The 27,342-nt window shown below is 41.7% G+C and overlaps 1 protein-coding gene across 2 annotated transcripts in view; it reads right to left on the bottom strand.

Moving 5' to 3' along the window:
* The window catches only part of adam12b (ADAM metallopeptidase domain 12b), a 95,037-nt gene that overhangs the window by 49,105 nt on the left and 18,590 nt on the right, over positions 1-27,342 (bottom strand). For both annotated transcript variants that reach the window (XM_008282348.1, XM_008282347.1), the window contains exons 3-6: positions 25,966-26,039; positions 4,048-4,126; positions 1,640-1,716; positions 737-926 (exon numbers count right to left, since the gene is read on the bottom strand). In XM_008282348.1, the coding sequence (XP_008280570.1) occupies positions 737-926; positions 1,640-1,716; positions 4,048-4,126; positions 25,966-26,039 (420 nt within the window). The remainder of the gene's footprint in view (positions 1-736; positions 927-1,639; positions 1,717-4,047; positions 4,127-25,965; positions 26,040-27,342) is intronic.

The following is a 27,342-nucleotide window of genomic DNA, read 5'->3' as shown; positions in this document are numbered from 1 at the left end:
GAGCTAGGCAAGATATTTCCCCTTGTTTCCAGCCAAGTCTAGCAATTACTAGCTGTAAATCCATATTATAACAGAGGTATTGTCTCATCTAACTCTTGGCAAGAAAGTGACTAGTTTTAAGAAACCCTATTTCTTTAAGTGAAAGTTTCTTCTTAGCCTCTGATTTTGTCTGATTCCACTCTTGTACACAGGAGCCAGGACATCACACAATAGCATATCAGGTCTTACAGCCATATTCCGTGATCTCTTTGACCCAATTTCCCGATTCTCCAATGTCCCAAGAACCAATTCTCTTCTACAAACTCGCAGTCGAGGTAATGCATTACTCGGGGGTCATTAAGTACTGTATGTAGGTACGTTCCTGACTTAAATCGAGTTTTTACTGCTTGGAAATAGGGGCAGATGGATGCTGCACCTGCTCCATGCAAATCATTGGCCAAACCTTCTGCGTGGGCCCTTGACTCTGGACTCTGAACACAGATAAAACGAGTGTCAAACCCAAGGCGACACCCTGAGGGACGCTATCCAAACTGGCACGCTCGCCAATATTCTCATCTTTGGTCAAACGCCCATTTATCTTTCATCGGCTTGAACGTTGGTCTTCCCCTTCGGAAACATTCGACAGTGAAATAAAGAAAGCTCAAGTCGATGGTAACACAGGCTTTGAACCGCGACATCCGGCGGCTCTGATACAAGGTTTCGCGATTAAAAAAAAAAGACATAACACTCGTCTCACCCTCGTGTGGAAGGACTGGAAGGGGCTTTTGATGTGGTTTTCAGGGGCAACGGAGGACATGTTGAAGCCGTGGCCGCAGGCTCCTGGGGTCAGCCGGAGCTCTTCCACCCGGTAGATGAAGTGTGTCCCGGTGTTATGCCCAGACTCGGGCTCGATGATGAATGTCTTGTTTTCAAGTGCGATGAAGCCTCTGTAGAGACAGACAGACAGCAGCAGCAAGGCTGAAAACAAAGCTTCAAAGCACGACCAATTTCTCAAATGCAGAATTTGATTGAATGCGGCTCTCTCTAATGGAATATGTGACAACTGAGGTGCTGCTTTTTCTACACTTTCACCGTCTGAAGCCAAAGGAAACATGTTTTTATCAAGCCACAGGGTGTTGAGGTTAAAACTCCTTGTGGCTTTAGGCAGGTCGGTTCTACATTATTCTACCTCTGCCTGTCTATTTTTTCTTTGAACTGATCTCTTTGTTCATAATAATAATAAATGTTCTATATCATTAGCCACTAGTGTGGTGGCTAATGGCAAATTAAACAGCTTTCTTGCTGTTTAATTACGCAGGAGATGAAATTGTGTATCTTAAGACTTGGTTAATGCCCAGTAAAAAAAAAACTAAACTTCAAATTGGTGTTCGTCATTAGCGACAGCAAGACGCCAATTACTGCCAAAATGAGTGCAGATATTTACTGGTTGCCTCTGTGAGCGAGGACAATGAGGTGTGACATTTTCTCCTATTCCTGCGAGTCACACACCAACTTACTGACAGGGCGCTTAAGGGGCTTAAGAGCGATGGGCCGCCGTGCTGAGTGACTTAAACAAATATAAACATTGCAGTGGCAAATAGCACTTAAAGGGCAGCGTGGAGATGCCGCCTGAATACCAAACCACGCTTGTGTTCCTTACCGAAGGCCGGAGCAGACGCTGAGGGTAACATCAGAGTTTGCATGCGCCTGCACTTCCCCGTGGTAGTAGCAGTTGTTCTGAAAAGAGACGGTTCATTAAAAGAAAAACCTTTACATGCTGGAGATGAAAACACTTTGTGTAATGAACGCCTTCACCCAATGGATGATTAAAAATGTATTATATTAAAAGAAAAAAGCTGTTTGTCGCCGTTTCCCCGTAGCTCTTACCTGACTTCAAAAGAGCAAAAGAGGACGAGAAACGCGGGAGCTACGCCGATGCCGTCCCAACTCATGTTCATTTAAATTAGCGCGCTCTGTGGAGCAGTGGTTCCTCCTCTCCCCGGCCATACAAACAGGCCGTTTGAAATTAATGCAACCTACACAGTCGAAAAGGGAGAGGCAGGAGAACTGACACGCATGGGAGGTGACAGTAATATGGTAATTGTTTAAAATTCATTATTCCATCAGAGCGGCCTGGTAGATGGAAAAGAGGACATTTAAGGCTCCTCAGACACAGTAAAAACACTGTTGTCTGAGCACAAGGAGCGCAGAGGAAATGACTCTCCTAAAGAGGGAATACAGACTTCCATTTAGTGTCTAGCAGCACTCCACTCCTCTTAAATCAACTGTCGTTAGTCACCGTGCTGACCATTTCTCATCCGCGGTATTGAACTCCAGGAGGAAATAATTTAGGGCAAGATTTTTTTTTTTTGCAAAATACAATCATTTGCAACAACTTCTGTTTGACAAATTCGCTACAAGCTGCTGCTGAGGCAGGTGGTAATGGAACTGAGATTCATTAGATTAAGTGTAAAAATAGAACAGCTACAAAGGCTCTGTGCTTAGACTGACCTAGATTAGTTCACCTTTTTACGAAAAAATAACATCAGCCAGCGACAGTGATTGTCTTCTCTCTCTACCCTCGACGTGTCTGGAATTTTCTTTTTTTTTACAGTAGCTAAATGCATTCCAAGTGAAATATTTAGTTTAGAAGATTTCCTGAAGCTAGAGAGGAGAACGGAGACACAATACATCTTGATTAACCTCTCAGCATCCAATTTATTTCCTTTCTTTCCCCTTAAGTTTTTCTACGTTTCAGAGAAATCCTCTTGTTTCACTCTGTGCTGAAGTATTACATGTTATATATCACGTATGGGCTCGTTCCAGCTCTTCTCGGGAGCTTTATGATGTTTAAACTGAGCGAAATATTTAAACCAAAGACTGGAGAGCTTTGAATAATGGCCGTCTGCGCCGCATAAATTACCGACCTGCTGCAAAGCTGCTTCCTGTAAGGAGTTGATTTAAATCTAGATTTACAGTTCAGCTCGGGTTAGAGGAGCAGCAGTAAAATCATCACATTTCCAGTAATGCTTTTGTATTTAGATAATTCATAGAATGGCAGTTTACAATACGTGTCTTTCAACCGATCCGTGATTAGCACATGGCTGCCTGCGGAGTTAAAGCGTGCAGCTGCATGAAGATTATCTAAAACAATACAGTATGTCAATCTGACAGCCTGATGCAACGCCTGGAACATCCTCCCACGCAAAAACTGAAGGGAGGAAAGAGACAGTGTGTGGAAAATTGTTTGCATAACTTTGCGAGAAATTGACTTGTCAGTCATCGCCGAATTACCAAACGCTGCTCCTCCGAGCTGTGAGCAACCGGTCAAGCTGTCCTCGTGGCTGCTCGTCGTGATTTCATTGCGATTGTCTAACTCATAAATCACAGGTTCCTGCAACACCAGAGAAATTCTCCTCTACAATGGCTGCTAAAAACGTCAACCTGCTGTCATGTTAAGTAAAAAATATCACAGAGAGAAGAAGCGTCTGTGCCCGGATCTGCTTTCGCGAGCCACACAAAACTGATTTCAACCCTTCAAGCGCCACAATGACTGGCCTTGACAGGTACTTGAAATTTAAAACGACAATCTTTTCTTCATTTTCTAAAGAGTAGCGGGCACTTTGCTTGACACGGATAGCATACAGAGAATGAAACAAGCAGACAGGAATACATCAACTGCTTAAAGGGGATTCCATAATAAAATCCTGATGGCAATGTTGGCTGAAAAACAACCGGCATAAAACGCAGCTTATCATCAAGTAGGCCACGGGATGGATGTCCTGCGCAGCAACAGAGAGGCTGTTCAAATGCACACTGGGTCAGCCTGAAGCAATTAAAACACAATGAAACACTATCTCATTCCAATCCTATATTTAATTCTAAACTAATGCATAAGTTACAGTGCATATTTCAATACAAAAATCTGATCCTCTATAAAAGGAAAAAAAAACCTAACATCTGGCTTGGTGAACACTGTCAAAGGGTCCGTTTTTACAACGTGACAGCCGAGTACCGCTGCACGCCAACTTGACCATAAATGTCAAAAGCACTTGAGTGCCGCCGTACCGTGAAGTTGTGAGCACCGGTGACTGCACTTCCATCCTCCCGGTAATGCGTCTCAGTGTAATGGCTCGCAAAAAGACCCCTAAGAAGAAGAGAACAAAAACGGAACAGACACATCAAACATTTTTTTTTTTAGCAACACTGTGAATCTGCACCGAAGAGGAAACAGGTTGTGTTTTATGAGCACCGAGAAAACTCCTCAGTTGACCTTTTTATGCAGATGCAGTGTCGCTTGTAAGGATTTTTTGGGAGATGATGTGGATGGAATACTTTGCATTTTGAGTCTAGGAGAGACTTGATTTTCTGTGAATTTATTAGGTGATTTGTACGTGTCCTTGAATCCCCTGGCATTCAGCATGACTGAGTTGAATCCCTGCTGAGGTAATTATTTTGTGCACGTGCGTTTCTCCGCGTATGTGTGCGCGTCCGTGGACATGTTTTAAATGGAGTGTCGCCGCGTATGCGTTTTCCTCCTCAGGCCATGAACAGATGGACACAGTGAGCCCCACCCCGAGCACTGGCAAAGGAGCAGTAGGAACACCCATCTTTTGCAGCTGCATAATCACACTGACATCAGGCAGGATGATCTCAGGATGTGTGTGAATGCATGCATTAGAAACAGAGTGAGAGAGAGAACGACAGGGAGGTGAAAACCCCCAGAACTCTGACAGCTATTTCTACAACTGTAACTTTTAAAAAATGGTGAGAACTTTTCACACATTTCCAAAGATGATTCTGATGCACAAGTTCACCTGCTGAGCCCAAAAACTGCCCCGTCGAAAGGACAGCAGAGGAGATGGAGGGGATTTAAAATCTGGAACGCGGCGTTTGCCAAATCGCAGAGGGAATCACACATATCCCACATTGCTGTGCCATCCCACACAGCCTTCATGTGCCGAAAACCAGAATTACATGAGACTGGATTAAGCCAATAATGCACTTTTTTTTTTTTCCATACTTCAGGACCATTTAATATCTTATCTGGATATTTAAAGTTAATTTTTTTATGACCTGTTTAAAAAAGGATCAATCCTCTGTGCCCCGAGCCTGACCACATTTAACTTCATTAAATACTTATTATCGCTTTAATGTGCCTTATCATGCCATTAGCAAGCTCTAAACCAAATCTGATAAGCCAAGCGGCCAGTAATCACTTTGAGGAGGCCCGGTATGTCTCATTAAAATGGATGGCACATAAGAGGGGAGTGTATGCCTAATGGAAAAATGGCTAAATGTTCATGCTGAACTTGCAAAAGCAGTGTTTAAAAAGCGACACTGACAAACAGCCACAGACCAAACAGCACCGATCACTGCGACGCTTTAGCTGAAAGGAATTCAAAATGTTGTGTTTGCAGTAAAAGATGGGATTTGTGTCATGTGAGCGGTAATTCCCAGCAAATGCTCCCGTGCCGTATTTTCGGGGACATGTTGGGAAAGCCAGCTTAGGGGCAGCGTGGCCCCTGGCTGGTACCACGACACACACTGCAGAAAAGCTGCAGGATTTACATGGTGGAATCTCCCTGTAATCAACTCCTTGGCAGCAGTACACACAGTTTATGAGGCCACAAATGTTTACTGTGTGTTTGAAGACAGCTTCCTCTGCCCTCGCTGGTTACCTTTCAGCTCCGTGGTGTGGGATTGTGTATCTTTCGCAGCCCAAAATGACCACGCTGCGGATCAGACGCTTTTTTTTTTTTTTTGGTTCCCATTTCTGTTGTGCTTTAATGTCTCCCTGTTTGCCTTTTATTTTCCCAGTACAGAGAAATAAATCTGAGCTGTTGGACTGACACAATCCTTTAAAAACAGGCCTTGGTTTTACTATCTCCTGAGCATATGTGCATTTAAAAAACTGAATTTTCATTGAGAGCAGATTCACATTGCTCATTTTTTTCCCCGACACCACAGAGGAGAAAAAGTCTGAAAATCAGAATACTTCTTTGTGATTATAGCTCATTTCTTAGCCACAAGGCAGGTGGTAAAAGTTCTGAATGGAGGGAGAATGCAGAGCGCCGAATGGATGTGCAAAAATAATCCTGTGTCTTTATTGTACACGAAGAAAATGATGGTTTTAGCATCAAACTGAATTAATTTTAAAGCTGCAGCTGTTAAAAAAAAGCTGTGTTATGAAGTGTGACTTTGCCATCATGCTGAGTTATAATATATATTCCTGACAGAAAAACTTCATTTCCTTTTTCCAAAATACGATATAAATCTGCTTAAGTCGGCCACGGCGGACTCCTCGTGTGCGTGTGCTGCGATTCATTAGACGCAGACTAACATCGAATTAACAATTCACTAATAGTCGCCCAGGTTAATTGTGATGAATGACGGCTCTTTAACGGCACCACTGGGAGGTTATTCGTCTTTAAAAAAAAAAATCATCTCTTTTATTCAGCATGGTACAAACAACTTTTCACAATTAATTTCACTTCTCTGAAAATTAATTTGCTGCATGAATTATTGATTGTTTCAAGAAAGCCGGATGAATAGCTTTTCAACGCTTGCCTTTTGAGTCTGAGTATGCTGCTCATGCTCGTACTGTTGGAATATAATTAGCAGTATGATTCAATATTTGAAAAGAGGCCTTCCAGGGAAACTCAGATCAGAAGACACCTACACGCAAGAACACGCATTGTGTTGCCGCAATAGCTGATCTTTAGCCTTTGACCGCTGAGCCCTCATGTCTCAAATGACCACAGATGCTCCTGTTCTCCTTCCACCTGTAGACACGAGTGGATTTTCTAACATACAGTTTATCCTACACAGCGATCGATGAATAGCTGCCAGAGATATGACTCACACAATGCCAGGTACATGCAGACATGAAAACTCATTACAGCGGCCCATAGAGAATCCTTCTTCCTTACTCTGCTGCGTTAAAAAAACACAAACAACAAACTGGCAGATGTGATTTTCTGCCATATCTGAAATTATGGCAGATAAAAGTTGTTGTTGTCGCCGAAGCAAACATGTGTTTTTGATGAGTTTTATTGGAAAGGAGCAAATAAAACCAAGCAGACGCCGAGTGGCGACAGCAGCGTAATCGATGAAGCTGGAACGAAGCGCTCGTCTTTTACATGAATCCGTTTTTTTTCTTCTTCTTTTTTTTTTAATATCATCTTTCTCTCAGGCACACTGAGAGTAGTACAATGTTCTGTGCAAATTTTAAAGTGTTGCGACTCATTTACATATATGTGACTCTATGCCTCGTGTAATAATTCACCATTACACAAATCCCCTTGAGCATGAAGCCATTTGAGAAGGAATGTGGCTCCTCTCGCAGTCGCTCTGCTTCCTTTGAAGACTGCTAACTTCAGTGATTTCTTTTAATCCCCTCTCCCCCCACAAGCCTAACCCTAAGCCTTCCTATAGCAGCCACTTATGGCAGCATATGCCAAACTCCAAAATAAAATTAAAAAAAAATAGAAGAGTAGACTACTACAGAAGAAGAAGAGGGAGATGAAGAAGAGAGGAGGAACTAAAGAGGTGTGGCTGACAAGTCTAATTCTATTTCCACATACGGCTGCGTTCCAAATTGATTTACATACAGCTCAGTGTCCCTTCAGCTTAGGCTTGGCTGTGGTGGGTGCACTGGAGTGTACAAAGCCAGCAAAGCCAGAGAAAACTAGGGAGAGACGGAGATGAGGGTGGGAGGGAGCACAACAGAAAAATCCCCTGAACTGCAGAAATAAAGGAGTGCCTTCCTTCAGTCTACTTCAGTGGTTTAGTGAAAGAGTCATCATGTCCGTTTGTGCTTCTCTTGGCTACAGATGCACACAACTGGAGCCTGTAAAAGTCAAAATAAATCTCTTCTCCACTGATAAAAGCCAGCTTTACTACCTTAACTATAATACTGGTTATCTGATCTATGTGCAGTCTCACTGAAATTGAAGTTTTTTACCTTGTTAACATGCGTCATGAGCAAATTAAGCAGCAAACGTCATGGCGTTTCCACCTTTGAGCTGCAATGTACAGCCTCAAAAACACAGATTCAGACTTGCAGGGTTTCATTTGTACCAAACCAGCAATGGGCTTTCTGCATCATTATTATTTTCCACAATCAGCTTCAAACATCTGTGGCTGCAACATTTCAATCAACAACTAAGCTTCAACAACTAGTGTGATATGGTTTCACAGTGTTTAAGCAACGGTGAGCTGGTGTGCTTAAGCTGCAAGCGAATGGCAGATTGCATATTTAGTGGGACGCGCATAGTAAAGGAGGCACATATATAGAGGCACAGTCGTGATGCGATAATCCGAGCCTTAACAATCAGAAAACTTTGCTATCCGACAGGTTTTTAGGAAAAACGAACAGAATCCATGAAAAATAGCCTTAACATACCGACAGTCTTGGATTCTGACTCCGACATGACATTTTATGTCACAAATAAGGATAACGGCGTACAATGTGATTTAACAATCCGACAGATTGACTACGTTCAGACTGCAGGACTTAATGCTCAGTTTGGATTTTTTAGTGAAATATGATTTTTTTGCGATTTTGTTCACATTTCCAATTAAATGTGACTTGTATGTGATCTGCTGTGTGAACTTCATACGACCCAAAAGTGCCCCGCATGTGCAGAAGAGGACACGACGACGTCACACGCAGTGAGCATGCTCAGTGTTTGCGGAAGTAAACAAGGATTGTAACGGTGGAGCGTATCCGCCACTGTCGATGGTGGAAACAGAAGTGTGAGCGCTAACTAAACTGGCATCAGCAGCCAAGTACTGCCTGTGCGTTCCGACCACTTCCATCCCGTCAGAGTGCTCCCCTGGAGTGGAAGTGGTCGGAACATGCACAATCACACCAGTCAATTAGGCGTGAAGTCCAGTCATGTGTAGTGTTCTAACAATACACTAGTTATTACAACAACTATAAACAACGAATATTAACAACAAATGAGCCTTCAAGCATCAAGCCCTTCTTGTATCTTGACCTCCATCTTGACAATCCGACCGCCGTGCTATCCGACATAAAAGATTTTACATTTAGTTTCAGATTATCGAGTCACGACTGTACATCTAAGACATTTAAAGTCATTAAGAGATTTTCATGTATGTCGGGCGCTTTTCCATATGTCATTTTGATGTTTATCCAATGAGTTGTTTAATCCTGGAGATGAACTTCAAGGTGTGCAGCTTCATTTAAGTGCTTCAACCTACCTGCCTTCATCAGCATGACGGTGCTAACTTGCTGATATGTAGCAGGTGAAATGTTCACCATCTCAGTTTGATAACACTGCAGCTGAGGCCCATGAGAAGGTCATTAGTTTTGCTGGTGAAATCTGGCCTGCTGGTGGTGGATTATTAAGCATTGGGGAAACACTGAGCTTATTACAATTCATTCCTTGGGGAACATGATTGTCTGTATCAAATTTAATGAAATCGCTGTAAAGACACTTTACTCTGGAATAAAAAATGACTGAAGTCAGGTGGATTCGTCCGCGGGGAAGAAGGAATATCCGCGGCGAACTTTGTGCCAGTCTGTCAAGCAGATGTTGAGATATTTCGCTGCAAAGTTGATACCACAAGACCACCAGAGTCATTAGTAATCCTCTCCTGCACCTACAATATCTGCAGCGACTTGTTTAGACTCCTGCTTGTTTCGATATCGCAGCCATAAATGTCACATTGTCCCTCATCTCAAACACAGAAAAAAAAAAAAAGATTCCTGTGGATGTTTCTGAAAGTCTAGCTGTGACTTTGCACTTTTTCGCAGGACATATTGTAGCAGCAGATTCGACCGTAGCGCCGCGTCGGTGTAATTATTCCTGAGGAGTGCCGGGCACAGTGGGTGGGACGCTGCACGGGATACCTGGAGAATTTCCCACTGTGTTGTAGATGTAGAGTATGTATGAATCAAAGCACCTCCCAGGTCCAGCAGCACTTCTTCAATTACAGCTCCTTTAATGATGAATTATAAAGGTGTGGATGATGAAAAATGTCCTCAGACAGCTCGTCTCCATAACAAGCTGTACAGTTTGGGAGAACAAAAACGCACACGTATCCGGACGCAGGAAGCCTGAATTGGCCTCGAGTAATTTGCATTCATCCTCCGAGGCACAAATTACCTGCTAACCCGTCCAAAATACGTCGACACTCCTCGGCCCGGACCAAATTGGTCGACCAGCTGACCAAGTGGCCGAGCACCTTAGCCATTAGCGAGACCAAGAAGTCACATTCATGCGAGGGCAGACAAAAATTTTCCAATATAAACGCTTCAGCAGGCAGCAGATGAATATTAAACAAGCGGGCTGGCGTGCCAAGCCTATTTAAATACTGACTGACCAAAGCAAAGATAGCTCCTTAATGAGTCAAGATCCCTGCCTGCTTAGATAAAAGTCACAGAAAGAGCAGCTTGTTCACTTTTAAATCATTCTGCAGTGAGTTCACAAAAGGTCCAGATGACGACACTTTTCCTCAAATAACGTTCTGATCACAGGGAAAAGAGAAGAAAAAGAATCCCTGTGACATTTCTACCAAGTTTGTTTTTACAGAGATTAAAGACCCCGCAGATACGAATGCACCGACGACTCCGGCCCGCAACATACAAGCCGCAGCGATGAGTAAGAGCCATAACTCGCGTTCACGTTACTGTTGTTCATCTCCAAATAAAAACTTGCCTTTACATTCTTCTGTCTGTGTCCTTTACCTCAGGCTTCGTGGCTGTGTGTGTGATGTGGTGCCTAAGGCGAGTGAAGTCATCACATCAGTAAAACAAACCACAGAGGGAGAAACAAGGCTCCCTACGCTGGAAAGCAGAGGTGAATGATGAATCATAGTACAGTGATACAGTTAGCGGGGGCTGCTTCTCCCTCGCACGCACACATGCTCTGAAAACAACTACATCACAGGCAAAACATACATTCTCCACGTATGAGCCGCATCACAGGACCGTGTGATCTCTTTGAAGACTTATTACCGAATAAAACGAAGAATGTAAGCGACATAACGGATAATATATGAGGGTTGACAGGAAGTGATAAGGGGAAATGATAGCAGGTCGTATGGGGTTTTGTTTCCTTGAAAGGAGAGGGATTGAAGGCAGCCGGTGGTCAGTGACTGATGAGAACTGGACAGCATTCCTCTAAAAAGGAAATCCTTTGATGACAATGATGCACTGCAGGTATCTCTCCTCCACTCTCCTGATCACTTGCCAGCATTTGAGTGAAAGGTGACGGTATCACCGTTACGGCATGTGAAGGTCTCAAGAACTCAAAGATCGCTGGAGTCAATTTCTTCCCTCTGAATATGCCTCCTTTCACTCACATACAGTATGTTCTTTATATCTCCAAAGGGCTTTATTTTCTTTTATAGCACGGTGATTGTAACCTTTCACGCTTCCAGAGATTTCTTCTTTTTTTTTTTTTTTAACCACCCATTGCTTTCTACTGGCACCACTTTTTACTACTATGGAGTCTTAAAAACTCTTAGCAACCGATAACAGGATTTTGATATAAATGAAAGGCTGCAGGTGCAAAAACGAGGATTAAAAAACTCTGGTGTCGAGCCCCGAACCATTTCAGACTACTAATGAAAGCATACTTGAGTTTGGGTGTGAAATATTGCAATTTGTACTGAAGCTATATCACTGTTATTATTATTTTTTGTGAACTCAACGGCAACCACCACAACTAAGAGCAGCGAGGCACAGCGGAGCTGTTAAAGAATGAACCGTTTCATAGCTGCTGGCCTACACGTCCGGAATATTTAACACCATAAAATGATTCCCACACTAAACATATTTTTCCTCGTAACTGTACAAAGAGCATGATGTCATATTGCTCTTGCTCCCTTTAAAGGGAATAGTTTGTCAAATCAGTGCGAGGGAAAATGCGCTCATCTACAGTAATAGGAGTGAGCCCCGTGCATGATTCCAGGCCAGCCAACTTCTCTCTGGGCATGGTCAGCTGCTAGAACGCAGGCTCGACCTGTCCATCATGTGCAGAATTAGCCTCTGGCGTTTGTATCCTGTCCGCATATTGCACCACCGAGGCTGTTTGTTGTAATTAATGCTCCGCGCATACGAAGCTAAACATCAGACTGCTGTTAATGTGGAATGTGTGGCTGAAGGAGAGCACAGATTTCTTATTACCCAAACAAAAGGAGCACAGAAAACATTTCTGGGCACCAGATGATGATCGCACAAGCTTGAAATGCCTGGAGGGCAACATCAGCACCACTAACAAGCAGTGAACCATAAACTCTTTATATTATAAGCTGTTACTGAAATGTGCTCTTGATAGCAGAGCGCTGAACACATGCTGGATCGGTGCGGTAACCAGCAAACTGAGGAAATCCTCCCTACGCATGAAGTGTTTTCTGCATTTAGAAACAAATGAATCGACGACTTGCGAAGGATCCAGTGATAACTTCAGTCATTTGGCTCTCATCATTTGTTTTGTATCATTTCTATTATTCATATTAATCACCTTAAGGTAGAGTCAGGGTTTAAACTAATTATCGAGAATAATGTTTCTAAGTAGGTTGGGGTTGATGAGAAACTTGTTCTGTGCTACTGTGCTTTGTTGCCGTTTTATGAAATATACATGTTTCCGGTGAAAACAGACATAATCAGCAAACTGCTGTATCCGTGTTGTTTTGCTTCAGGGATAATAGGGGTGTCATTTAACTCCTCCACATTGTATTATCACGTCTGTTTGGGAAAACTAATTGAAATTATTAAAATTATAATTGAAAGATCATCTACAGCTAATGTGGGTCATTTACTGTAAGAAGCGATAGCATGGGAAAAGAGAGGAACCATAACCGACTCATTTATAAAATGAAAGCCTAAATCATCATTGAGTTGACAGATTTTTTTAAACTTAATCACTGAAAAATACAAAATACTGAAAAAAAAACAACACCCCATCACACAGTAAATTGCATCCTTTGTGTAATTTGTCACAACAAAAGGCCATTTAACCTTCCTTAATGTTCGTCGGCACACTGGCGTTGATAATATAAATAACAAGTGCGAGCAGAAGCATCAAATCTTCATTAAATTCTGAGAGAAAGAAGTACTCTAAACAACCTCTGGAAATAGTTTTTGTATGCCTGCCCAAAACTGAAATGAACAGTTTTTTTCCCCCCGTTTGCTGCTTTAATATTCCCATCCATAACAAGCTATACACCGGAACTAATGAGAGACTAGGGATCTTCAAGGGAGGTGGCCTATTATTATTCATTGAAAAAGAGTAAACAAATGCATAAATGTTAATGTCAGAGGGTTTCTATCTGTCCAATTAATCTATGGTGGTTCCCCTGGGCAGCCTCATTGTTCAGCCATACTTTTTTTTTTTTGTCTTCGGGGGAAATATGCAATTAAGAGCCGAGCAGAAAAGACATTAAAGATGTCTTTCATTTTTCTTCCCTTTTATTTTTGTCTTCCTCTGTCATCACTTTCTTTCCTGACAAAAAAAAAAGAAAAAAAATCCATGAAATAACTGGTGCATATCACTATGAATCAACTCCTGCTCTCCCACAGTGACAACGAATCCACGCAATCCAACACTTTTGTTCCATGTTGGAAATCCTACGACTTAACAGACGGACAACTTTGAACAGCAAAAGCGGCGCTTGTGCGGCATCAGACGACTTGCTTTATTATAACATATTGTTGCGCCGCTGACTGCACGTCCCACACCATCATCTCTGCAGTCCCAGACCGCATGAAGCATTCTTCCCCTCGTCTTAAAAAATGTCTCACGTCATTAAGCCCCGCTCTTTACACTTTCATGGATGCTGCACTGATTCTCCAATAAGATAATAGCACGCAATCTGTCATTCTCCAGTCCATTACCCTGCAAACATGGTGGGGATGGAAACTTTCACTTGGCACTGATGTATCATTTAAACACGAGGATCAGGGTGAGCAATCTGTCACTGGTGCTGATGCTGTGGAACGCAAGTCATCGGGGTTGCTGGGTATTGAGCAGGAGGTGTCAATTATTGGATGGGCCACGGGTGGTAAAACAACAAAGCGCTTTTAAGTTAATCAGAGCTCTAATTTTAGGTCCCAGTTGCTCACTAGAGAGAACGTGAACAGTCTGGAGCATGTCTAAAATGTGTTTACCACGCTACATTTATTCACCCACTGACCACAGGGCATAGAAGTCATAAAGCCGCTCTATAAAAGGGATTACAAAAAGTGTCACTGATCTTCCAGAGGTCAAACTCGACAGTGTATCTTGAAGCCGTGAGGTAGTAATACCTTCAGAAGATAAATCAAGTGTATCACAACTTTGGTGTTGTTTTTGTAGGTTTGGCAACCTTCTCTGTTGTTTATATTAACATTAAAGTGTCAAAATTAATCGCTGAGACGTGGGAAAGAAGCAACACCACTAAAATAAATGTCTAACAAGGCACACTGTTAAACATAATACAAGAATTCAGTAGACTCGGCTACAAATATATACACTACATTCATTAATTTTAAGCTGATTCAACTCCAAGGTTTAGTCTGACCACTTCAGATTAGACAAACACTTGAGATAAAGTCTTTTCACTTGAAATGATTCATTATGTGGAGTTAGCAGACTTTCTAGCAGGCGTTGCTCAAGAGATAAAATGAGATAAAATGCCACAGAGACCCTTTTTCTGGGAAGTTTTTGCAAAATATATGAATGGAGACCACTGTGGTTAGCAGCAAGAGGATCGCCGGTTCGTGTCCCGGTGAGGACACCCGGGATCTTTCTGCGTGGAGTTTGCATGTTCTCCCCGTGCAGTGTGGGTTCTCTCTGGGTTCTCTGGCTTCCTCCCACACAGTTCAAAAACATGTTGAGGTTAATTGGTGATTCTAAATTATCTGTAGGTGTGAATGTGAGTGTGCTTGGTTGTCTGTCTCTAAGTGCAGCCCTGTCATAGACTGGTGACCTGTCCAGGGTGTCCCTAGTGATGGATGGATGGATGGATGGATGGATGGAACTTGCTGTATGCCATGTTAAGAGGGTTTTTTTTTAACAATCACAAAATCAAAGTTGTTGGTTCAGTTAAACATTATATTTTTATTAACCTTAACTACTTAAATCCCATTTAAAAATGCACAACACATTTTAAACACATTATTCTGCCTCAGTTGGGTTCACGTAGATTTTTAAGGCTGATATTTTTAAGTTGAACCAGCTTTCAGCGGCGGTTGCTTTCTGAAAGGTACACTTGCTTGTCTGCAGCTGATCATTTAGTTTTGTACAGCCAGACTATTCTACAGCACAGAATGAGCTGCAGAATGAGAAACCTCATTATCATCCTGCTATAGTGTAGAAAAACTTTACTTGTATGCATTTTTTTTTTTTTAATAAACCCATCACAATAGTATTTGGTGAGCTACGCCAAGGACGGTGTCCCTGCAAAATGGTAGCAGGGGAATTGTTTAGGTGGAACATTTGCACACAATGAGGCGTATATTGTTACTGAAAAGGCTAATTTACAGAAAAAAAAGCAAAGAAAAGTACCAGCAGGGCTGCCTTACTGCACGATCCAGATCTATGGAATAACTTGAAATGTTCAGTGTAGTAGGTTGCTTCCCTGGACGCTGTTATTGTTGTTTCCCAGAGTGAAAGGAACTTTGACAACTCACAGATAGCAGAAGGGGAGCAGAAAAGCCTCATGAAATGCACAACCAATGGGAGGATTACACCCACAGTCTACATCTGATTAGTCAGACTACTGATCATTTGACTTCCCTAACTACTCAGTCAGTGTGGTGAGTAAAACATTATCATACATGACTGTCAAAACTTGAATACTAAAGACCCCAGTTGTAATAATGTAAAATTAACCTTAAAAATTGGCCAGTTTAATCAAAGAAAACACATTTTACAACTAAATTAGACAATAACTATGACTCATAAATCTGACATTTCCTGCTATATTTTAAATCATTATACATTCACTCATTATTGTCCAAACAGCAACTGTATGTTTTTCCCCATACAAAAAAAAGTCCCCACTGGTTTCTGCATTAACACCGTCCTGCTGTCACTCTATTGTCAAATTCAACTTGGACCCAGCACAGCAAAAAAATTCCCCTCCATTAGTGATATCATACGATCTACTTCCGGTCTACCTTGTTTACAAAAACCCATCTGGATTTATTGGGAACACATTTCCTATTCATATTACTTGTATGTTGCAGGGAGAATAACTCTGTTTATGCGCTTTTGTCCTTTTGGGGGACAAAAAGCAAGTCCCCGTTATGTAAATCAGTACATTTTAGGATGGAGACTTATCGTGCAGAAATCTGCAGAAGTGACCTGCCAGAGCTGTGAAATGCCTCCAGATGATATTCTGTTGAGCTGGCACACAGTAAGTGATTTCAGTGAGGCAGACTATCATCTGAATAGATCTGCAACATACATGATAATGCTGCAGATCTGTAGCTTTAGCTCAGGAGCATCAGCAGAAATCTCAACAATCCCTATAATCTGGATCCTATATCACCTTTATGAACGATGGCAGGGCGAGAACTACTGCTGGCATTAACCATATCAGATAAAGTCGGAGCGTGAAGCAGCTGCTGAACTGTGCTGTCTGAAGCAGAACAGTCCTTATTTCTCATGGGTCCACTACAATTGACCCATTCTCTGGTGCCATACGGAGATATAGAAAAGGATGTGAATCACACACAAAGCAATTTCTGCTTTGAAAAGGATTTCTCATTAAAGCCTTTACAACAAGCTTTTACCGCGAAGGCTTTTGGGAGGCTGTGTGTGAAGCGTGATTATGACACACTCTACTGCGGGCTGATTCATGAGTCCAGGAAGTGTGATTTCATGACAGGCCGCGCGCTAATGGCTGCATCATGTCACGGACAAATGCGTGAACATGCATGATAATGTACCGATCACACGTGCATTTTATTATCATGAGAAATCCATGCGCAGCCAAGTAATGCAATCGCTCATGTGCCACGCACTGCAAGACATGTTTCCTGCTGATGCAGACAAATGATGGCCAGGATAAATATGGATATTATGCATCATCAACATCTGTAGCCGCACTCCACCATATTGAAAACTCCAGCGCAGATAATAGATTTTCTGCTCACCTACACCGAGGCGATAGTTCATTCACTGACGCCATATTGAGTATATCACAGTGTGTGGTTTAAAATGTAAAAAAAAGAGCTGCAGCTTCTTCAATGAATCTGTGAACAAGGCTGCGAATGCATTATCTCTGTGCTCACATTTGGAAGCTCTTACTGTCTGGAAAGTGTGCAGAAACATTACATTAAATCGCTTATGCTCGCTTGATCCTAAGAGCTCTCCTTGTTAGCACCCTTGACAAATGGCCCACTCTCTGTACAGTATATGTACAGTTAAAAGCTGGGACATGGTTCACTCTGTTCCCATGCATGAATGAGATGTGAACATATAGAGATAAAGAGAGAGAGAGAGAGAGAGAGAAAAAAATTACAAAACACAATCTCACCATATTGACTAAGTGCTGTGACAACAACCTTTCCATACTCTCTGCTGCCACAGAGCCCTAAAAATAGGTCTGTAGCAAGGGAACAAATAGATGATGCCATGTGCTGACATCAGTGCATTAATGCATTAAACTGTTTCACTGAAAGCACAATTACAGCAATACCTGGAACGATTTCAGAGCCACAAATTCTTGATTTTGTGTTGTAATAAATCGTCAGAAAATGCACGTATGTACATAGAAAGTCTAACGTATGCGATTGTCTTTGTAGCAAAATCATCTTAAAAGTATCACTTGGCTAAAAAATGGCTCACCACTAATCTTGCGGCAGATTTCTAAGTCTGAAAAATCAATCACACTTTTAGGGAATGAGGGAGGCAAAGAGAGAAAGTGAACCGAGGATAGGGAGAGACTTAAAGAGGAGGGGGGGAAAAAAATGAAGTCTATAAGAGAGACTTTGAGCAAGCTTGGCTCTGATCCCACCGGTCAAAAAAACTACCACTCTAATCTTTTCCTCAAGCAACACCTGAGACTGCTCTCTCTCCCTCTTTTTTTTTTTTTTACTTACCGTCCTTCAAGACTGGGCAACTTTCCCCAAGGGCGCTCTGCATTATCCACAAACTCTTCAGCCAACTAATTAAAGATGGCAGGAGGCAAAATGCGATTACTATGTGCCCTGAGCTTAACAAAAACTACAACTACAATGTCATCGGGGCAAATAAAAAAAAAAAAAAAGAAGAAGAAGAAGAAGCAAGAGGTGGAATTCACAATCAGATCGATACTCAAAGAGACAAGATGTGCGTTTTGTGTTTTGGGATTTTTCTCTGGCACGCATGCACTCGGTGTGAAAGGAGACGTGGGGTAAATCTGACTGCCAAATTAGCTTGTTTTTCGACCTGGCGGACAAAAAGCCGAGAGAAGGTGAAGGACCTTTAGTTGCGGCAGTTAACCTGTGTGAAAAAAAGGGAAAACAGGTAGTCTGGCTTTGGTTAACGGTGATAAAATCCAGCTTTAAGCAACCACGAAGAAAAAAGAAAATAATGCTCCATCTCATTGGTTAAATCCATCTACTCATCATCTATATGCCACTTAATCCTCACTAGGGTCGTGGGGGGCTGGAGTCTATCCCAGCTGACTTAGGGTGAAGGCAGGGGACACCCTGGACAGGTCACCAGTCTATCACAGGGCTACACTTAGAGACAGACAACCAAGCACACTCACATTCACACCTACAGACAATTTAGAATCACCAACTAACCTCAACATGTTTTTGGGAGGAAGCCAGAGAACCCGGAGAGAACCCACGCTGCACGGGGAGAACATGCAAACTCGACGCAGAAAGATCCCGGGTGTCCTCACCGGGACGCGAACCGGCGACCTTCTAGCTGCGAGGCAACGATACTAGCCACTGCTCCACCTTGCAGCCCATATTTAAAAATGTTCATATATTTTTTTTCAAATGTATTTTTTCCTTATATTTTTAATCCTTTGCTGTTTGATCAGATCAAATAGCAAAGAGAAATAAAAAATGCATAATAAACAAGAGCTTGGTTGCTTCATGGTTAGGCAACCATGAAGTAAAAAGAAAATAATGCTACATGTCATTTGTTAAATTCATACAAAAAACAAAGTTTATTAGCGTAGAATTTGTCACCTCTTGACAGAACCAGGCTACGTTTATTCCTGCATCCACTCTCTGCGCTTTATATTTAACATATATACACACATATCTGCACGGTTTCCAAAATGTGGAAATATTCCTTTAATCAAAGAGGAGTTTTATCAGCGAGTGCTGTTGGGAATCTAAGTGGCATATTCAAAAAATATTAAACCACATCACACTGGGAAATAAGAGAATAACTGGCATACACAATGAAGCAAGGTGCAACAAATCAGCCGACACAACCCCCTGTAGGTAGGTAACTGGTGTTTAACCTAATATTGCGTGAATTGATTGTGACAGGCACAACAAAATGTCTTGGCAATCCAAAGGAAAGTCATACAGAGACTTGGCACCAAAGTCCAACTACACGTGTGTTGGCACCGAACGGCAGCCCCAGGTCCAACGTTCCCCACTGGCGGCTTTGACAGGGTTTCAGGTTGCGCGGTGACAGAAGAGCTGCACGGCGAAAAACACAAGCGTGGGGAGCGTGGGAGGAAAGGACGGCGACAGAAGAAAAAAAAAACCTGAATATAGACAGACGTGACGGGAAGAAAGCGTCACAACCTGATCGCAGGAACAGAGGAAGCGACGGAAGGCGACTGCCAAAGTGTTGCTTGTGAAGTCTGCTGGTGCTCAACGTCCACCTAGTTTCTGACCGCGATCGGGTCATTAGGTCAGCATGTGTTTATTTAGACTGCACGGAAACTCATTAGTATTAACTAGCTACGCAAACAAACTTTTTTTGTCTGATTAGGCGTCACAGCTGACAGCCAAACGAGCAAAGCAGCCAATTGGTTTCCACATAAATAGAAAGACGGAGCCACGTACAGTTCAACTTATCTCACACTCTTGACAGATCCAATTAAGGGGGATCTCTCTTTGTCTGGCCTAAGACTCTCCTCATTGAACGGACTGGGTAATAATACAGCTCCTCTGTGGTGCCACACATCCACAGAGATCTCGGCATTGTCAGCTGTGTTATTGAAATCGAGTGCATCTTCTTTCCCATGGAAAAACACACCAAGGATGTTGCTATGGGGAATTTTTTTTTTTTTTTTTTTTTGTCAAAAACATAATGATGTTGTTTAGATGTGGCCATGTGTTTCAAAAGGGCTCTTTCCTCTTTTCTTTCCTGCCACAGAAGAATGAAAGGAAATGTTCTCACTGGGAAACGCATGGTCTAGTGCAGAGAGCTCGTTACAGTGCGAACACATCCAGCTCATTGGGTTTCAAGGAGAAAAGCCGAAAAGGCTGATTTTGATGTAAAAAAACAAAAAACAAAAAGCAACATACTTGAATGAGATTGAAGTAAATCACAATGACAATCCATATTGCATTTCTTTAGTAAACTGTACACACCAACAGTAGCACACATTTCAAAACAAGAGATTTACAATATAGAGAAAAGACTGATTATTAGTTGACATTTAACGTAACTGTATTCACTGTATAAGTGGTGGGGTGCAGGAAAAGATGCTGCACTGTAAGGAAAAAAAAAAAGACAATCGAAAAAACAAAGCTGTAAATAAAATTGTGAAAGCCTGACAGCAAGGGTGCCAGAACAAGTTTGTTAAAAATGGCTGAATAGTTAAAATCCCATAATGTTAAAAAGCTGTAAAAGTGGTGAAAATTAAAGGAAATATCTGTAAAATGATGATAGTTTCAGCCGATTTAACAACAGTAAAAAAAAAAAAAAAAAGAAAGAAAAAAAAGGTGTAATTTTATGCATTGAAATGGACATTATGCAAGTTTTGGCCTGTTTTTTCCCCCACACACTCAACATTTAACTTGATTCATTTTTTGTTTTGCTCTTATTGGATATTATGTGTCAACACAGGAAAAAAATTGGGATAAAACCGTTTATAAAATTACATATTTAAGTCGTTAACATAGCTTTTTTTTTTTTTTTTTTTTTTACAAATTACAGCAAACAACTGTAATATAATAAGGATTTTTGCAGATTTAAATTTTAATTGCCATTTGTAAAAATACTGACTTTTCATATGGAAACTATTTACAGTGTTGGCCTGTTTATTTATTTATTTTTAGTTCTTTTTTTTCTGTGATTTTATAATTTTACAAAATAGGGAAAATCTGCAAAATAACAGTTTTTCAAAAACTTAGAGTCAAAACTTTAAAACGATTTTTTTTTTTTTTGGGCATCAAACCTTAGTACTATATATTCTATTTTTTGGCACTACCAAAAAAAAAAGGCAACAACACAAAACACTTTTTCAGTTCTCTGTACTATCTGTAAGTGATTATCTATAAAATAAATACATTTTAAAATGTGCTCCTTTGAGTCTTTTCAGGCTTTGTGCACTCTCCCACAAAAAGGGGACATTTGATGTGTCATGTGACCTGTGTTCTGCACAGAATGGATCAATCGTGTGCCATCTACCTCGTTTAAGAGAAACAGGTTGTTATAATGGGGGAAAGAAAAAAGAAAGAAAAAGGGGGTTACAGTAAAAAGCAGCATTATTGCACATGATGCAAGAGAGGAAGGTTGGTAGTAAACTGTCTCTCTCAACGCCTGCTGCTTATTGCAAAGTGGCACATTAGGGATGTTAAACTTTAAACTTCTTACTTTAACGTAACAATCAAGAAGTGAATTTGGGTCTGAAGCTCTCCCATAATGAAGGATATTACTTTCAACTTTGCCCAAATCAACATCAAATTAATGTTATTGATTAAACATAAGGAGTTATAAATATCAGTAAACTAATTATTTTTAAATCTGTGTTCTATTAGCTGCAATACCAGCAGTGTAAAAACAGATTCAGCAGTAAATCAGGACCAAGTATAAAAGTACATGTTGTATTTTTTGCAGGTTCCTGTGGCACCGTGATGCATACAGTTCACGCTATTGTAACTGCACAGCTTCCTTCAGTGACACTACTAGCGTACGGCTCAACAGGTTTGCAAAGATAATGTATTCCCCCAGCTGAGAGTCTGCATTGCTCGCAGAGAACATGGTGGGGAAAAGAACTGAATAGAACTTCCTACAGAGCAGGTTGGCTCTGCAGCGTGAGTTACCATGGTGATCCTGTCAGGTGAAAAGCGAGCCACTTTCATGATGTTTGAAACTCTTACATACCTTATTAATCTCACTTTATAGCTCAGTCCTTAAAGAGTTCCTGATGTTTATTAAGATTTTGGCAGATGGTGGCTGCATAAATAATACAGTGATGTTTGGTTGTTTTTAGACAACATGGAACATTTGAGTGCTTTGGCTTCTTTTGTTTAACCAAAAGTATGTAACTTGCTTGAGAAGGCATACATCCCTCCGTTTACAAATGAAAAAAATAAAGTAATAAGCTATAAAACATACAGTTGCTTTATTCATTCTATAGTCAAAGGTTTGTCTGATGCTGCCTTGCTTGGTTTGGCGTTAACCGTAGCTCGTGGCTAAAAACAAAAGCTGACGTTAGGTTTTTGATTTCTTTTCTAGCTGTTAAAATAATGTATGCAAAATAAATGATTTACATTCAATATGCATTTATTAATCATTACATAGGTTGCATACAATCTCCCTAAATGAAAAAGGTTCCTCAGATCAGCTCTGGTAATGAACAACTTCTCATAACACTGGGTCCTAGAAAACATAAATTATAATACTAACTGTGGAATCCTTCAGTAGATGGGCTCAGTTGTATATCTTCACCACTCCTTCCTCTTTCTTTTACTTTCTCTCTCGCTCACACACACAAGGATCCTGGTCCCCCAGACAGTCGTATTGAAGTCTTTAATCAAGACTAATGCGGAATGTCCCATACGACCACCATTAATCATTTGAAGCAGGCCAACTGTGCCATTGATCAATGCTATACTTCAAAGCAGCCGCTGCTGGCACAAGTCTGCATGTCAGTCCGCCTCTGTTTGCACGGTACAACATGTCAAGCCTTAAATATTGCATATGACAAGGTCATTGCTCTTATGAAAATGGGCAAACATTTTCTCCTTTTCAACCACGTCAAGCTACCAATTTTGAGAGCTGGCATTTGGAAAATATAAGTCAGTATGTAATGGCATAAAAAAAATTATAAAAGAGGCTGAACTAAGTCGCCTCCAAATGTGCTGCTCAGGTACAGAGCTGACCAAAGCCAAAACTCTGAATTAACAGAGCGCAACAGTACTAACATTTACTCTGAACTGACTTCTTTGGCACCGACATTCACAAACAGGCACATTTTCAACTGAGCTTTGCAGGCCTTTGGTTTTGGCAGCTGCCTCGATGGTGATACATTGTAAAAGCGACAAAGTCTGTGAAATACATAAACAGCTTCTGCACCTATACTGCTATTCAAAAAAGAATCTGACATTTTGATCCTAGTGGGCAGAAATGACACAGAAGAGATCGCCTCCACCGCCGAGGGAAATCAACTTCAGCTCAAGTCGTTTGTGCAATAAAAATTTACAAGGTGTCCAAAAACAAAAAGACTCCGACTCCTCATCCCGGCTTCACGTACGCTACCTACGAAACACACACACATACAGACACACACACACACAGGACCCCCGCAGATTTCTTTTCTCAGTACATCTGTACTTGTCTGACTATAGCCAAGTTTTCCTGGGACGGCGCCAAGCGGCTAACAAACAGCAGTTTATTAATTGGATCTGGTACTGTGTGTATACTGGTCTGGACCGAGATCATTTCACGCTGGCCTTGGAACAGGTGTGCTCTGCAGCGGTGCCAAATGTGCAAACTGCATGGGCTCAGCAGATTTAAGCAAAGAAAGGATGAGCCTTCACGGAAAAGCTGCCAGCAAAGACTTTCTCTGCATTCAGATTCATCTTAGTGGTCATTTGTTCTTTCTCCCCCCCTTGATTCTGTCATGTTTAACTCCTAAACCTTTAATATTTTCACTACATGTCTCCTAAAGTAGCATTAAAGTTAAGTTGTACTGCACATTGCTTCTGTCTTCCTCACCTCCTTAAGTCTTCCAAGCAAAACAATGCTTACTTTGAGTTAAATATTCACAAATTAGCTGCTAGCTTGGAACACTCTATCAAACAGAACCTTACAGGTGCCTTGGACACCATTTCAGGCATTTTATGTTCCAAACGTCATTATTTGGACGAGAATCAAAGGCGTTGAGAGTCTGAGCACTGCTTGGATCCTTAAAAAGGCCTTTGTACAACAACTTTGATTGCTGTTGCTGCTAAAAAAGGAGATAAACATTATAACAGGCGTGTTCCGAACTAACGTCAAGGCCACGATCAGAGCCAATCGGGTCGATTTTAACGAATAAAAACCTGTAAAGTCTGAACCTTCCCACAAAGCTTCTTTAAAAGAACAAACCTATTTCTAACATGCAGCCCTGCAGTATTAACTGTGAACTGCAGTGTCATAAAAAGACGTTGCTATGAGGAATATGCAATGAAGAGAATCTGCAATGACAGCGAGCACCAGCCAGAGAAGCCAGAGGGGTGGCTTTGGGTAAAAAAAATAAAGAAACTTGTACCACACCTCTGACGTGCTGCAGTGGGCAGATGGTTTATGTAGGAGAATATACACATTAGAGGAAACTCAGTGTCGTCAAATGTAGAAAAAAAACGGCTGTAAAATATTAAGAAAACCCTTGAGGCATCTCTGCACGTCTAAAATTCTCTTTCAGGCGTCCCTTTATCTGTCCCTCTGCCCCAGACTGACCGGATGCCACCTCGACATAACAGACGCACGCAGAGGTCAGAGACCACCTGTTCCGAGTTGGCTGAACTGGTGAAGCGATATCAGAGGACACATCTGGCCTGACAGCGAACAGGCCGGATGAGAATGGCAGTCCGCTCCCGGGCTGGTGACGGGTGGTGACAGATGACTCACAGCTGATGCTGAGGTCACTATAGGTCGCATGAAGAACAAGGGATGGAGGGGGCTTAGTCGGGATGGTGTTTTTTTTATGAGAAGGGTGTAATTTCTGGACAGCAGTATCGTATTTACAGGGTTTTTTTTAGACCTTTGTTGAAATATCCTCTTAAAAGTCTTTCTAGTAGATTTGCTGTTGTCTGTCAAACTTGTACATCAAATGTAAAATAGAGAACAGAATTGAGAGTTTTCATTCTGAAACTCGCACACTGTTCTGAACTTTGAATCTCAGAAGTCCGATTTGAGTTTGTTCTGGAGTTCCCAGTGATGGGGGTCTGACCATTCACAGACCAAGTCCATCAATTCAGTGTCAATATCTGTCTCCCAAAGCAGTCGGGTAAAATATTATGTCTACACTCTCTCTGAATAAGAAATATTGGCAGAAACAAGACCTGAATCAGTAATGCCATCACTTTTGTGGTATTGTAAATGTTCCCTGGATGTGTAACCTGGCATGTCTTCCGGCTTAACAGCAATCTTTCTTCTCAATGTATGTTTCTTTCTCTATGTGATGCAGCTGGCGCGTGAGCATGTGTGCACATCTACATATTTATGAACTCCGCATGATCCCTACCCCTCGTTTTTAGAGTTCAATGTGGGAGAGGAGTGATGAGAGGATCGGGAAAGCAAAGACGGGGAGGACAAGCATGTCCTCGGAGCCCTCTTCTGCCTTATTCTTTATCAGCTTTCATCTGTCTGCCCTTCTGAGAGACTGAACCATAAAAGAGTCCAATCACTCGGGGACATATTATTTTCTCCCTCCTTGAATACTATATCATAGCCCAGTCCCATACAACTCCTCCTCCTCTTGCATATATAACTCCTCATGCGAGGGTGAAGGTTTATCTATTGGCTCTGTGTGTGATTATGACAGTAAATATATAGTTTCCTCTGTCCCGGTGCTTCTAATTTTGAGTATGCAATGAGAATAATAATGAATCAAAGGAAAACTCACTCATTTTTCTCCAGCAACAAGATCAGCTGTTCACCTTCCGCAGTTACCAGAAGCTGGAGTGACGCAGGATAACTCTGAAACACAAAAAAAGATATCAGGAGTGTTAAGGAGGTGCCCGGATCTCACTCATCCTGCCTGTGGTGGATCAGCGTTCGTGTGAAGCTTCACCTTACTTTGTAACACGGGCTGCGCAAGCGGCAGGATGCAGGGAGGCACAATAGTGTCAGAGGAACAGGAAGAGAGCTTCCACGTTCTACACTTCCCAAGTTTGTGCATGACACACATAAGTGGAGAGTGGACATTTCTGCAAATGGAGCAAGGAGGAGTGAGCTGTGAGCTGCATTTCCTCTGTTAGGTGATCAAATCTACAACTCCCAGCCGTTGTATTAAAAACTACTAGTGACATGTGCCGTGACATGATGGAAACAGCCAATCACGGACTCGCCTTATTAACACTGTGAAGCTACACTGTGAACAGATGCACCAGTTGCTCCTTTGTTATAGCTTAAATTCCTTTTCTGGTGCAGTAAATACTGGATATGATAATGAGGATGTTCCAAATCGATCTCAGTGATTGGGGTTGATCACAGCATTAGTTTAACTGATCACTATCAGCTTTATTGAGCACTTGAACCTAAACCCAATCCTTTGTTTACATCCGCTGTCACATAAGTGTCGTAAAGGGAGCGCACATTTCCTCTTCTGCTTAATCAACTTCTTTGTCTTCATCATCATCATTCTCTTCTTTGATTTGTCAGCTTGCAAACCAGGTGCATTACCGCCAACTACAGGACCGGGCGATGGGAGGAGAGCACCATTGGTGGCAGGATGCAGCTAAAATGTCTTCACTGTGGTTTAAATTGGAAAACAAAAGCAATCCCACAGCCGCTTGTAATTGCACTTGTACGCCAATTTGATAAAGAATCTAAAACATAAACCCTCACTTGAGCACAGTGAGTTCACTCAGGTAACTCAGGCGAAGGCTGGACCGAAGCAATATGTACTGGAGACTACAAGGCCATAAAGATTACGGAGAGGGTAATTGAATTTATGGTGGCTGATGACCAGTGCATTGCTGCTGGGGAACAAAGAGCTTTTTGGTGGTTTTTGGAGCGACGCTATGCACCCTCGCCACACAATATTTCAGACAACTCCCTACTGGAGCTTTACAACAAGGTTTGTGAACACCTATGCAACATTACAGAACAGCTTGGATGCAGGAATGCAGTTTTTTTTTTTTAAAGAGGTTTTCAGTTATCAAGCATAAGTACTGGATCAATGAATCTGCTGAAGTGGAGCTTGACCTCTTGAATGAATCTCTTATTGAGTTATGTCTTTATTTTCTTTTATCTTTATTCTGATTTGTCTTTTAGTCAT

This window comes from Stegastes partitus, unplaced genomic scaffold, assembly GCF_000690725.1.
Source record: "Stegastes partitus isolate 25-593 unplaced genomic scaffold, Stegastes_partitus-1.0.2 Scaffold267, whole genome shotgun sequence".
In the NCBI taxonomy this organism is placed as follows: domain Eukaryota; kingdom Metazoa; phylum Chordata; class Actinopteri; family Pomacentridae; genus Stegastes; species Stegastes partitus.
The sequence above is the reverse complement of the archived record's forward strand: the minus strand, read 5'-3'. Positions and strand labels throughout refer to the sequence as shown.